Genomic DNA, 13,422 nt, shown 5'->3' with positions numbered 1-13,422 from the left:
CTAGGACGTTTTTCATTAGAGCGACAAGAGGTTGAGGAGTGACCTGATATAGGTCTACAAGATTTGGGGACATGGATAGAGTGGATGGGCAGGCACTCTGTCTCAGGGCGGACGGGTCAGTCACAGGAGCCATAGGTTTAAGGTCCGTGGGCAAAGTTTAGAGATGATGTGCAAAGCTGTTTTTTACTCAGAGTAGAGAGTCCCTGGAACGTGTTGCCAGGGGAGGTTGTGGAAGCAGATACAATCGTGGCGTTCAAAAGGCACATTGACAAACACATGGATAGGATGGGTATAGAGGGATACGGCACAAGGACTTGCTGAGGGTTATGGCAAAGGTTTGTGTCATACCGGTACAGGGCCGAGGGCCTGTCCTGTGCTGTATTCTTTGTACCCCCCCAATCAACTCAAACTCCCCTGGCTCCCAGTTCTGAGCAACATTCCACCCCTCGCATGAGGAGAGAGATTGCATCAAGACAGCTCCTGGAGAAGGTTGACATCAACCCAAAGTACACCAGGACTTTGCCAGTCCACCTGCTGCCAGTCCACCTACCGCTCACGCTCCCATCACATTAACCGGTATGGCTAAGACCACTGTGCCAAGGAGTAATAGCAGAGGCCATGTGGCAGCATGAATGCATCCAACAGGCCACAATTAAAACCACTTCCTGATCATGGACCCCACAGCCCACCTCCCACACCAACATTGGGCACTACCAACCCTTTCTGCACTGGCCAAGACCTTTGTGCTGCAAATCAGTACAAGTGGGGCCTTGCAGGGAGGCTGGACTCAGCTGCCGCAGCCCCCCCCCCCCCCCCCCCCCCAAACAATATCAAGGACTTGTATTGTTGGGGGCTGCCCCCCCCCCCCCGGACAAAATTCAGCAGAGGGCTCGGAGAGCTTCATTTGGTCACTGAAAGCGATTGCCTGGCTTGCTTGGTGATCGCTGCACGCTAAAAAATTAATAATCGATTACTGGACCTCTGCACAGTGGGTAGCACAGTTGGTTCACAGTTCCAGGGTTCATTTCCGGGCTTAGGTTGCTGTCTCTGCAGAGTCTGAACGTTTTCCTGTGTCTGTGTAGGTTTCCTCCGAGTGCTCCGGTTTCCTCCCACTGTCCAAAAGATGTGCAGGTTAGGTGGATTGGCCATGCTAAATTGCCCTCAGTTTCCAAAAAATAGTTAGGTGGGGTTACTGGGTTATGGGGATAGGGTGGAGGTGTGGGCATAATTAGGGTGCCCTTTCCAAGGGCTGGTGGACCCGATGTATGTTCTATGATCTTCTGGTTGAAGCAGCACGAGAATACGAAGTATTTCGTTCCAGAGATGCGATTGCTGCACTGCTTGAGCAGCTGCCATTCCAGCAACTGGCCTCTACTTTTTACTTATTTTCATCATTTTGGTGATAAAGCTTCCACCATTTCGTTTAACGTTTAATTATTAAATAAAGTGTGGAAGACACAGATTAGAATAACTGTGACTATGATCAAGCATTCTGGTACGATAGAATTGTGCACAGATGATGCATCTTAATTGTTCACAATCCCAAGGACCATAGGTATTCAGTCAGGTTTTCTGTTTCTGTGCTAGCTAACCTGTGATTTTCTGCATGTTCTTTTTTTATTAGTTGGAAATTGTGGCTGTGAAGTGGAAACGAGCCAATATCTCTCTGATGGTTTACCTTCAATTTCTAGCTTTCTCTTTGTGAGCAGTTCGCTACATTTCTGCTTAATCTTAATTTGTTCTGATGAATCTTTGGGAGGATGATGAGGAATTTTTCAAATATAATTATCATTGCTTGAATGAGGGGAATATTTGAAGGTGTTGCTAGTAAATTCCAGCAAATCCCCCATTTAAAAAAAAAGGTCTTCGATTTTGCATTCAAATTCAAAGTTATAAAGGTAGTTGCAAGAGAACAGAATAACTCTTGACAATGACCGTTGATTGGTGGAACGGTAGCACAGTGGTTAGCACTGTACTTTCACAGCACCAGGGACTCTGGTTCAATTCCTGGCTTGGGCCACTGACTGTGTGGAGTCTGCACATTTTCCCCTGTGTCTGCGTCCTGAAAGATATCCTTGTTAGGTGAATTGGACATTCTGAATTCTCCCTCTATCTACCCGAACAGGCGCTGGAGTGTGGCGATTAGGAGATTTTCACAGTAACTTTATTGAAGTGTTAGTATAAGCCTACTTGTGACACTAATAAAGATTATTATTATTGTCTGATTTACATCACCATAGTGCATTATTAACAACGTGAGGTTGAAATAAGTCACCGTCTGCTTGCATCTTCGAATGGCAACATATCTATCTTTGATTTTGTATCGCTTCAGAATAATGACAACTGTTAAACACTGCTTGAGATTGATCAAGAGTTCATTAAGCTGTATGGATTGAAAACAAGAGCCAGGTGCTAGTCATTGATTCAATTTGCTCATGGCCCATAAAGATAGACGGGTCACCTTATTTCACAAGCTAAAATAATTTAATTGTGGGTGGCACGGTAGCATAGTGGTTAACACTGTTGTTTCACAGCTTCAGGGTCCCAGGTTCAATTCCTGGCTTGGGTCACTGTCTGTGCAGACTCTGCACGTTCTCCCCATGTCTGCGTGGGTTTCCTCCCAAAGTCCAGAGATGCACAGGTTAGGTGGATTGGTCATGCTAAATTGCCCTTGGTGTCCAAAAATGGTTAGGTGAAGTTGAGGTGTGGGCTTAGGCTGCCCTTTCCAAGGGCCGGTGCAGACTTGATGGGCCAAATGGCCTCCTTCTGCACTGTAAATTCTATGATATAGTGCACAAGGACTTGGCCAAGTCCAAAATTACATAAGGCTTCTGATGGGTAACCTTAGATAAACATTGAGTGAGACAAAAAAGTCCTGTTAAATGAATTTCTAACAAAAATGTTTATCTCCTAACATCTTTCAATTTAATTATAAAGCTTCTGTGTGTTACTTGAGTTAAAGCCCTATATCAGTAATATCTGATTTTTGAACAATGGATAACATCTAACCTAACTTCGTACACCAATTATTTTGCCACTGAATATTGCTGTAGCACACTAAGTGGAGAATGTGTACCTGCCTGGAAAGAAAGGAATCTCTTTAGAATAATACACAACATAGCTTTGATAATTGGTAACATGATACTCTTTACATGTTGCTGTTGGGCTTTGTCCACCTGGTTTTAATTTCTTGGAGATATCGGGGAAGTTCAGAAGCTAATATTTTGCCTCTGCCATCTAACCACTAGTTGTTATGTGGCCTGGAGATGCATTTAGACAATGTCATTGTCTCTGATCACCTTTTGTCACCATTTTGGGATAAATATTTCAATATTATATGCTGTTTATGTATCTTAGTTAATGGAGGCAGATACTATTCCTCTTGCATATTATTACAACAATTTTTTAATTTGAGTATGTCGAAGTGGCTCAGATAGTAACATTATCACCTCTAAGTTAGGAGCTTCTGGGTTTGAGTTCTGCTCCGAATTGGGTGTACACAAATCTAGGCTGACGTTCCAGTACAGTATTGAGAGAATGATGAACTGTTGGATATCATAGAATAGAATCCTGACAGTGCAGAATAGAATCCCGACAGTGCAGAAGGAGGCCATTCGATCCATCATGTCTGTACTGGCCCTCTGAAAGAGCACCTACCTAGGCCCACTCCCCCAATTTATCCCCATAACCTCATAACCCCACCTAACTGTTGGACACAAAGGGGAAATTTTAGCATGGCCAATCCACCCAACCTGCACATCTTTGGACCGGGGAGGAAACCGGAGCACCCGGAGAAAACCCACGCAGACACCCATGCAGACATGGAGAGAAAGTGCAAACTCCACCAAGTCAGCAAAGGTTATAATCGAACCCTGGCACTGTGAGGCAGCTGTTGGACACAGCTGAGATATTCAATCAAGGCCCCACCTCCCCTCTCAGATAACATTAAAATATTCCATGACATTCTTTGGAGAAAAGCAGGGTAGTTACCTCCAATGTCCTGGGCAATATTCATGTACCAGTTGACATCACAAAAACAGATGATCTGGTCATTATCGCAAGGTTGTTTGAGCTTCTTGTGTGCAAATGGCTGCTGCATCTCTTCTCCCCCCCCCGCCCCTGCCCCCTTTCCAATTAAGAGGAAATTTAGCCTGTCCAATCCACCTTCCCTGCATATCTTTGGGTTGTGGGGGCAAAACCCACGCAAACACGGAAAATGTGCAAGCTCCACACGGACAGTGACCAAGAGCCGGGATCGAACCTGGGACCTCGCTGCCATGAGGCAGCAGTGCTAATCACTGTGCCACCGTGCTGCCCTGGCTGCTGCATCTCTGACATTACAACAGTAACTACATTTCAAAAATACTTGACCGACTGTGAAGCATTTTGGGGTGTCCTGTGGTCATGGAAAGTGCGAAATAAATGTGAATCTTGCAGTCTTCGATATTTTCCTCTTTTTTTTCGAGTTTCTGACATTTTTTTTGAAGCAGAGAAGGTTGAATCTATATGTTCTCTAACAATCGATGTTAAGTTTAAAAAAAAGTTCCCATAGTCCCAGATGGCCATAGGCTGCTTTCCCCTTTGAGAGGGAGAACTAACTGGTGCTGATTTAACCTGTGGATCACACCACATTAGGCGAGGGGAAAGGTTGAGAAGACGGGCCTTCTTGAATAACCTCAGCCGGCATGGAAATTACAACAAACTCTGAGCAAGCCTTGTCATTTGACCAAAATGGGGAAATCCCACAGTTAAGTACGATCGTTTTGTCGAGACAGTTTGAGGTGAATTCTAAAACATTTTTATAAGTACTATACTAAATAAGGAATTTAATTTATGTCGACGTGGAAGCATTTTAGTCTTCAGATTGTCAGAATTTTAGCTGATTCGTACAAATCTTCCAACGTTTACAGAAGTTTTTGTTAATTGTATTTAGGTAACAAGGACCGAACTTGAAAAGCTAAAGTCTGCCTACAGGCAGTTGGCAAAAGAAGCCACCACTGCCAAGGAAAAATATAAAGAAGCCCTTTCAAAAGGTAACTTTTAAATAGAAAATTGTTGCAGGATTTTATTTTCTAAAAATTACTGCTTTAACCTTTTTGATAATTTTTGCATGGTCTCGGACTAATTCTGCAATGTAGGATAACAATAGACTCATTCTGCAATGTAAAATAACAATTTTTTAAAGGGATGCCGTGGTGATCACCGGTCACAGGCAGTAGATGGCATGGCTTTGAAAGCAATTGGTTGTACCTCCTAAATCTACTGTAATATGTTTGAGAAGATAACCAAAAGCGTGGATGAACGTTATCTAGCAGTTTACTTGGAATCTTGGGAAGGCATTTGAAGTAAACCATTTAGTCTCCTGAGCCTGTTGTGCTATTCAGTCAGATCACGGCTGATCAGTCACCTAACTCCATATATCCACCGTTGCCCATATTTTTGTTTTCTAGCCAAAAGGTATAATCTCAGTCTTTTAGAAATTGATATAAAAACATTTGTGAACAAACCATAGAAAAGTTGAGTGCAAAAGAAGCCATTCTGCCCATCGTATCCGCACTGGTCAAAAAAAGAGAAAAAAGAAACTGGCTGCTCATTTTAATCCCACTTTCCAGCACCTGATCTGTAGTCTTGCAGGTTACAACACTGCAGATGCACATCCAGGTACCTTTTAAATTAGTTGAGCGTTTCAGCTTTAACCACCAACTTAAGTAATGAGTTCCAGTTGCCCACCGCCCTTTGAATGAAAAAGCTTTTCCTCATGTCCCCTCTACTCCTTCGACCAATCACCTTAAATCTATGCCCCGGTAACTGACCCTATAGCTAGGGGAAACAAGTATTTCCTGCCAACCCTATCGATGCATCTTATAATTTTGTACACCTCAATTAGGTCACCCCTTAACCTCCTGCTCTAAGGAAAATTATCTTGGCTTGTCCAATCTCTCCTTATAGCTGCAAGTTTCAAGCCCTGACAACACTCTTTTAATCTCCTCTGCACGCTCTCCAGAGCAATTATGTCCTTCCTGTAATGTGATGACCTGAATTGTACATACAAGGGCTGGTTTAGCACAGGGCTAAATCGCTGGCTTTGAAAGTAGACCAAGGCAGGCTAGCAGCACGGTTCAATTCCTGTACCAGCCTCCCCGAACGGGCGCCGGAATGTGGTGACTAGGGGCTTTTCACAGTTCCTTCATTTGAAACCTACTTGTGACAATAAGCGATTTTCAATTCCAACTGTGGCCTAACCAGTGTTTCATAGAGTTCTAGCCTTTCATCCCTGTGTTTGCATTCAATATCTTGCTCAATAAAGCAACCTGCAACTTTCAAGGACCTGTGGACATGCACTTTGAGGTCCCTCTTGGAACCGTAGAAAGGTTACAGCACAGAAGAAGGCCGTTCTTCAGCCCATCTTGTCCATGCCAGCCCGAGGACACCCAGGTGCCCTTTGTCATCCCACCTTCCTGTGCCTGATCCATAGCCTTGTAGCTGACAGCACATACCACAGATCCTGGTACTTTAAAAATAAGTTTAGGGTCTCTTCCTCCACCACCAACTTGGGCTGCAAATTCCAGACTCCCACTATCCTCTGCGTAAAAATGTTATTCCTCATGTCCCCATTACACTTCTGCTACTTATCTTGAATCTATGTTCCCTGGTTCTAGAATTCTTCACCAAGGAAAATATTTTATCCTGTCCGCTCTACCTCTTCCCATCATAGTTTTGCACACCTCAGTCAAGTCATCCCTCAGCCCTCATTATTCCAAAGAAATAACTCCAACCTATCCAATCTCTCCTCGTAGCTACACTTTTCTAGCCCTGGTAAGATTCTTGTTATGCTCTTCTGCGCTCTCTCCAGAGCAATTACGTTCTTCTTGTAATGTGGTGGCCAGAATTGCACACAGTCCTCCAGTTGTTGCCTGACCCTTCCTCAGCCCCTCTCAATATCTTCCTGTTTATTGAATATTCCCTTGTTTTGTTTGCCCTCCCCAAATGCATTACCTCGCACTTTTCCGGATTGAATTCCATTTGCCACTTTTCTGCCCACTCGACCAAACCACTGATATCATTTGGGTGTTGACAGCTACCCTCTTCATTAGATTCCGGCTTGGGTCACTGCCTGTGTGGAGTCTGCACATCCTCCCCGTGTCTGCGTGGGTTTCCTCCGGGTGCTCCGGTTTCCTCGCACAGTCCAAAAGATGTGCAGGTTAGGTGGATTGGCCATGATAAATTGCCCTTAGTGTCCAAAATTGCCCTTAGTGTTGGGTGGGCTTACTGGGTTATGGGGATAGGGTGGAGGTGTTGACCTTGGGTAGGGTGCTCTTTCCAAGAGCTGGTGCGGACTAAATGGGTCAAATGGCCTCCTTCTGCACTCTAAATTCTATGATAACAAATAGCAAGGACCCCAAGACAGCCCTGTGGAACACCACTGGAAACCGTTTTCCATTCGCAAAAACATCCATCGAACATTGTCCTGTTTCCTGATACTGATCCAATTTTGGATACAGTTTGCCACCTCCCCCTGGATCCCATGAGATTACATTTTTCTGGCCAGTCTGCCATGTGAGATCTTGTCAAATGTCTTGCTGAAATCCATGTAGACCACATCCACTGCACTACCCTCATTAATTATCCTTGTTACTTCCTCAAAAGGTTCTATTAAGTTAATAAGGTATAATCTTTCCCCAACAAAACCACAACGACTATCCCTGATCAATCTGTCTTTCCCATGTCTTTCTAAGTGACAGTTTATCCTGTCTCTCAGAATTCTTGCTGATAATTTGCTGACTACTGAAGTCTAGTTTTCTGGTCCATCTCTCGGACCCATTTTAAATAACGATACAATATTCACAGAACTCCAAAGCTCTGGGAACTCGCCGATGACTCTTGAGCATCTGCTATTTTCTCCCTGGCTTTCTTCCAACAGTCTGGGAAAGAATCCATCTAGCCCTGGTGATTTATCCACATTCAAGGATTCCATCACTTCGCCTCTCACTACATGTGTTGTATCTAATATTTCACACTTAATTAAAATGCCTACATAATTTCTCTCCTTAGTGAAGACAGAGAAAAAGTACTTGTGAGAACCCTGCCCACATCTTCTGAATCAATGTACAAGTTGCCATGTAAATCTCTGAGGCCCGACCTTTTCCTTAGTTATTCTAGTTAGTCTCTTGCTCTTTTTAAAAAAAATTTTTATTGAAATTTTTTTTACAAAGTATATAACAACAAACAGTAACAAGCAACAATAAAACAACATAATAATAAGCATAACACCCCCAAGACCATAGCAACGCATATATCGAACCCCCCCATCCCCCCCACCCCCCCCAAACCCAGTAAACAACAAGAGAACTGGAAAATAAATTTAAATAAAATAAAATAAACATAATCAAGGCCCCCCCCCTTCTTTCCCCCCCCCGGGTTGCTGCTGCTGCTGACCTAGTTCCCTATCGCTGAGCCAGAAAGTCGAGGAAACGCTGCCACCACCCAAAGAACCCTTGTACCGATCTTCTCGGGGCAAATTTGACCTTCTCCAGCTTAATAAAACCCGCCATGTCATTGATCCAGGTCTCCACGCTTGGGGGTCTCGCATCCTTCCACTGTAGCAAGATCCTCCGCCGGGCTACTAGGGACGCAAAGGCCAAAACACCGGCCTCTCTCGCCTCCTGCATACCAGGCTCCACCGCAACTCCAAAAATCGCGAGTCCCCAGCCTGGCTTGACTCTGGATCCTACCACCCTCGACACCGTCCTCGCCACCCCCTTCCAGAACCCCTCCAGTGCCGGGCATGCCCAGAACATATGGGCATGGTTTGCTGGACTCTCCGAATACCTGACACACCTGTCTTCGCCCCCAAAGAACCTACTCATCCTAGTCCCGGACATGTGGGCCCGGTGCAGCACCTTGAATTGGATGAGGCTAAGCCGCACACATGAGGAGGAAGAGTTAACCCTCTCCAGGGCATCCGCCCATGTCCCATCCTCGATCTGCTCCCCCACTTCCCCCTCCCACTTAGCCTTTAGCTCCTCTACTGTCGCCTCCTCCACCTCCTGCATTACCTTGTAGATATCAGATATCTTCCAATCCCCGACCCAGATCCCCGAAAGCACCCTGTCCCTCACCCCCCTCGCGGGAAGCAAAGGGAATCCCTCCACCTGCCGCCTAGCAAACGCCTTTACCTGCAGGTACCTGAACATGTTCCCCGAGAGGAGCTCAAATTTCTCCTCCAACTCCCCCAGGCTTGCAAACCTCCCATCAATGAACAGGTCCCTCAATTTTTTGATGCCCGCTCTGTGCCAACCCTGGAACCCCCCATCAATGTTCCCTGGGACGAGCAGATGGTTCCCCCTTAGCGGGGCCTCCATTGAGCACCCCACTTCCCCCCTATGTCGCCTCCACTGCCCCCAGCTCTTGAGGGTAGCCGCCGCCACCGGACTTGTGGTATACCTCGCAGGAAGGAGTGGCAACGGCGCCGTTACCAGGGCCCCCAGGCTTGTGCCTCCACGGGACACCATCTCCAACCTTTTCCATGCTGCCCCCTCCCCTCCATCACCCACTTGAGCACCATCGACACATTGGCCGCCCAATAATACCCCGAGAGATTGGGTAACGCCAGCCCCCCACCATCTCTGCCCCGCTCCAAGAAGACCCTCTTCACCCTTGGGGTCCCATGCGCCCAAACAAAGCTCATGATGCTGCTAGTCAGCCTCCTAAAAAAGGCCCTAGGGATAAAGATGGGCAAATACTGAAAAAGGAACAAGAACCTCGGGAGCACCGTCATTTTGACGGACTGCACTCTACCCGGCAGCGATAGCGGCACCATGTCCCACCTTTTAAATTCCTCCTCCATCTGCTCCACAAGCCTGGTAAAATTAAGCTTGTGGAGAGCCCCCCAACTCCTGGCCACCTGCACCCCCAGGTAGCTAAAACATTTTAGTCTCTTGCTCTTAATGTACTCATAAAACGTTTTTCTTCGATTTTTGTCTGCCAATATTTTTTCATATGCTCTCTTTGCTTTTCTAATTTCAATTTTTACTTCAACCCTGTACTTTCCAAACTCCTCTCGACTTTCTACAGTATTTAAGTCTTTTGTGATTGTCATGGCTTTTTTTTTTTTTTTTTCTGCTTTATCTTGGCCTGTCTGATTTTGGATAATAAAAGGGCTCTAGATTTGGCAGTACTCCCCTTTTTCTTTGTGGGCATATATCTACACTGCACATAGAATCTTGCCTTTAAATGCCTCCCGCTTTTCCTTCTAATAGCTATATCCACTCCACTCTTGCCAGCTCGCCTCTCAGTTTTTAAAATCTGTCTTCCCCCATACTCCTGTTCTGTTCCATCTTTGCTTTTTAATAATGATGCTAAATCTAACTATGTTGTAGTCACTAACTCAAATCATTCCCCATTGCTAATTCATCCATTTGTCCAGCTTCATTCTGAAATCTCCGTCTGTGTACCCGAACAGGTGCTGGAATGTGGTAACTAGGGGCTTTTCACAGTAACTTTATTGCAGTGTTAATGTAAGCCTACTTGTGACAATAAAGATTATTGTTATTTCCTCAGACTAAATTGCTCCCCCTCTTGTTGGGCTTGTTACGTACTGGTGAAAAAAGTTCTCTTTAATGCAGTTCAAGAATTTTACACCCTCTGTCTCCTTCACACTGTTTGTATCCGAATTGATAGGATGGTTGAAGCCCCCAACAATTACTGAAATCTGTCAACATATTTGCTCTTCTAACTCCCCGCTACTATTTGGGGGTCTACAGTGCACCCTTTGCAGTGTGGCTGGCCCCTTTTTTATTTGCTGCCCCTTTCTTATTTCTGAGATCAATACACACGGCCTCATTTGGTGATTCATTTAGTAGATGGTTCCTCCTCACAGCTGTGCTTGATTCTTCAATCAATAATGCTACACCCGCACCCATTTTTAAAATCTCTCTCCCTATCCAGGAATGTTATGCTGCCATTTTTTTTTTAATAAACAATTTTATTGAGGTAGTTTTTGGCTTTATAAACAGTTACAGACATCATCAGAAAGAAAGCAAAAAAAGGCAAAAATGTGCAAACATCCATGTACTTTCAATACTTCAATCATAACATATTGCACAAGCCCGCTCCTCTCCCACCGGTACTACCCGCCATATTTTCCCTCCTACTCTACTCTTACCCCCCCCCCCCCCCCCCCCCCCCCCTTGCTGACGCTCACTCTCCCGCAAAGAAGTCAATAAATGGTTGCCACCTCCGGGCGAACCCCTGCACAGATCCCCTCAAGGCGAACTTAATTTTCTCCATACCCAGGAAACTCGACATGTCCGCAAGCCACAACTCCGTCTTCGGGGGCTTTGAGTCCCTCCACGCCAATAGTATTCGTCGCCGGGCTATCAGGGAAGCAAAGGCCAAAACATCGGCCTCTTTCTCCCCCTGGACCCCCGGGTCCTCCGAAACCCCAAAAATTGCCACCCCTGGACTCATCACCACCCTTGTTTTTAGTACCCGGGACATGACCCCCGCAAATCCCTCCCAGTACCCCCTCAGCTTAGGGCATGCCCAAAACATGTGCACGTGGTTCGCTGGTCCTCTCGCGCACCTAGCGCATTTGTCCTCTATCCCGAAGAATTTGCTCATCCGAGCCACCGTCATATGGGCCCGGTGAATGACCTTGAATTGATTCAGCCCGAGCCTAGCACATGTCGCGGTCGAATTTACCCTACTCAGGGCCTCTGCCCACAGCCCATCCTCCATTTCCCCGCCTAGCTCCTCCTCCCATTTAAGTTTCAGTTCCTCTGTCTGGGACCCTTCCTCCCTCATGAGCACCTTATATATACCCGAGACTCTACCCTCCCCTTCTTCCCTCCTAGAGACTATTCTGTCGAGGATCCCCATTGGCGGGAGGCGTGGGAAAGATGGGACCTGTCTACGAACAAAGTCCCGCAACTGTAGGTATCTAAAATCATTTCCCCTTACCAACCCAAATTTCTCCTCCAAGCTCCTCAGACTCGCAAAGCTCCCTTCCAGGAACATATCACCCATCCTTCCCGCCCCCGCCCGCCGCCATACTCTGAACCCCCCCCCCATCCATACTCCCGGGGGCAAACCGATGGTTGTCGCAGATTGGCGCCCAGACAGACGCCCCCATCTCCCCCACATGCCTCCTTCACTGGCCCCATATCCGCAGGGTTGCCACCATTACCGGGCTGGTGGTGTACTTGGCCGGCGGCAGCGGTAGAGGAGCCGTGACCAGGGCTGCCAAGCTGGAGCCCCTGCACGAAGCCGCCTTCACCCGCTCCCAAATAGACCCCGTACCCACCATCCAATTCCTTATCATAGCGATGTTGGCCGCCCATTAATAATTGATCAGACTCGGCAAAGCCAGCCCTCCCTCGCTGCGGTTCCTTTCCAGCATCGCCTTCTTCACCCGCGGGGATTTTCCCGCCCAGACAAAGCTCATGATCAGCCCGTTAACTCTTTTGAAGAAGGACTGTGGGATAAAGATCGGGAGGCACTGAAAAATAAACAAAAATCGAGGGGGGATTGTCATCTATACAGTCTGCACCCTCTCTGCCAGTGACAGCGGGAGTGCATCCCATCTCCGAAACTCTCCCTTCATTTGCTCCACCAACCTGGCCAAATTTAACTTATGCAGCCTGCCCCAGTCTCGTTCCACCTGAATTCCCAAATACCGGAAATTTTCCTCAACCAGCCTAAACGGTAGCCCTCTCAATCTGTTCTCCTGGCCCCTTGCCTGGACCACAAACATTTCACTCTTGACCGTATTTAATTTGTATCCTGAAAACTGGCCGAACTTCCTCAGCATTTCCAATATAGTTCCCATCCCGGCCACTGGTTCCGACACATACGGGAGCAGGTCGTCTGCATAAAGAGAAACCCTATGTTCAACCCCGCCCCTCACCATCCCCTTCCAACCCTCTGCGGTTCTCAGCGCAATCGCCAGCGGCTCTATGGCCAGCGCAAACAGCAGCGGGGAGAGCGGGCAGCCCTGTCTGGTCCCTCGGTACAACCTAAAATACTCGACACTTCTCTGTTGGTCCTGACGCTGGCCCTCGGGGCTTGATATAATAATTTGATCCTGTCCACCAATCCCTCCCCGAACCCAAACCGTCCGAGCACCTCCCATAGTCCCACTCCACCCGGTCAAAGGCCTTCTCGGCGTCCATTGCCACCACTACCTCCACCTCCCTACTCACTGGGGGCATCATTATCACATTAAGTAATCTTCTCAGGTTGGCCGCCAGCTGCCTACCTTTCACAAACCCCGTTTGATCCTCCCCAATCACCTCCGGTACACAGTCCTCCATTCTACCCGCCAGTACCTTTGCCAGGAGCTTGGCGTCTACATTAATCAGGGAGAGTGGCCTGTAGGACCCGCACGCCTCTGGGTCTTTATATGCTGCCATTTTTGCCCGT

The 13,422-nt window shown here is 46.9% G+C and overlaps 1 protein-coding gene across 4 annotated transcripts in view; it reads left to right on the top strand.

Moving 5' to 3' along the window:
• Window positions 1–13,422, top strand: part of fer (fer (fps/fes related) tyrosine kinase) — a 364,060-nt gene that overhangs the window by 48,739 nt on the left and 301,899 nt on the right. For all 4 annotated transcript variants that reach the window (XM_038805140.1, XM_038805141.1, XM_038805139.1 and 1 more), the window contains exon 4: window positions 4,934–5,033. In XM_038805140.1, coding sequence (XP_038661068.1) covers window positions 4,934–5,033 — 100 coding nt within the window. The remainder of the gene's footprint in view (window positions 1–4,933; window positions 5,034–13,422) is intronic.

The sequence above is a fragment of the Scyliorhinus canicula genome, chromosome 8, assembly GCF_902713615.1.
Source record: "Scyliorhinus canicula chromosome 8, sScyCan1.1, whole genome shotgun sequence".
In the NCBI taxonomy this organism is placed as follows: domain Eukaryota; kingdom Metazoa; phylum Chordata; class Chondrichthyes; order Carcharhiniformes; family Scyliorhinidae; genus Scyliorhinus; species Scyliorhinus canicula.
The sequence above is the reverse complement of the archived record's forward strand: the minus strand, read 5'-3'. Positions and strand labels throughout refer to the sequence as shown.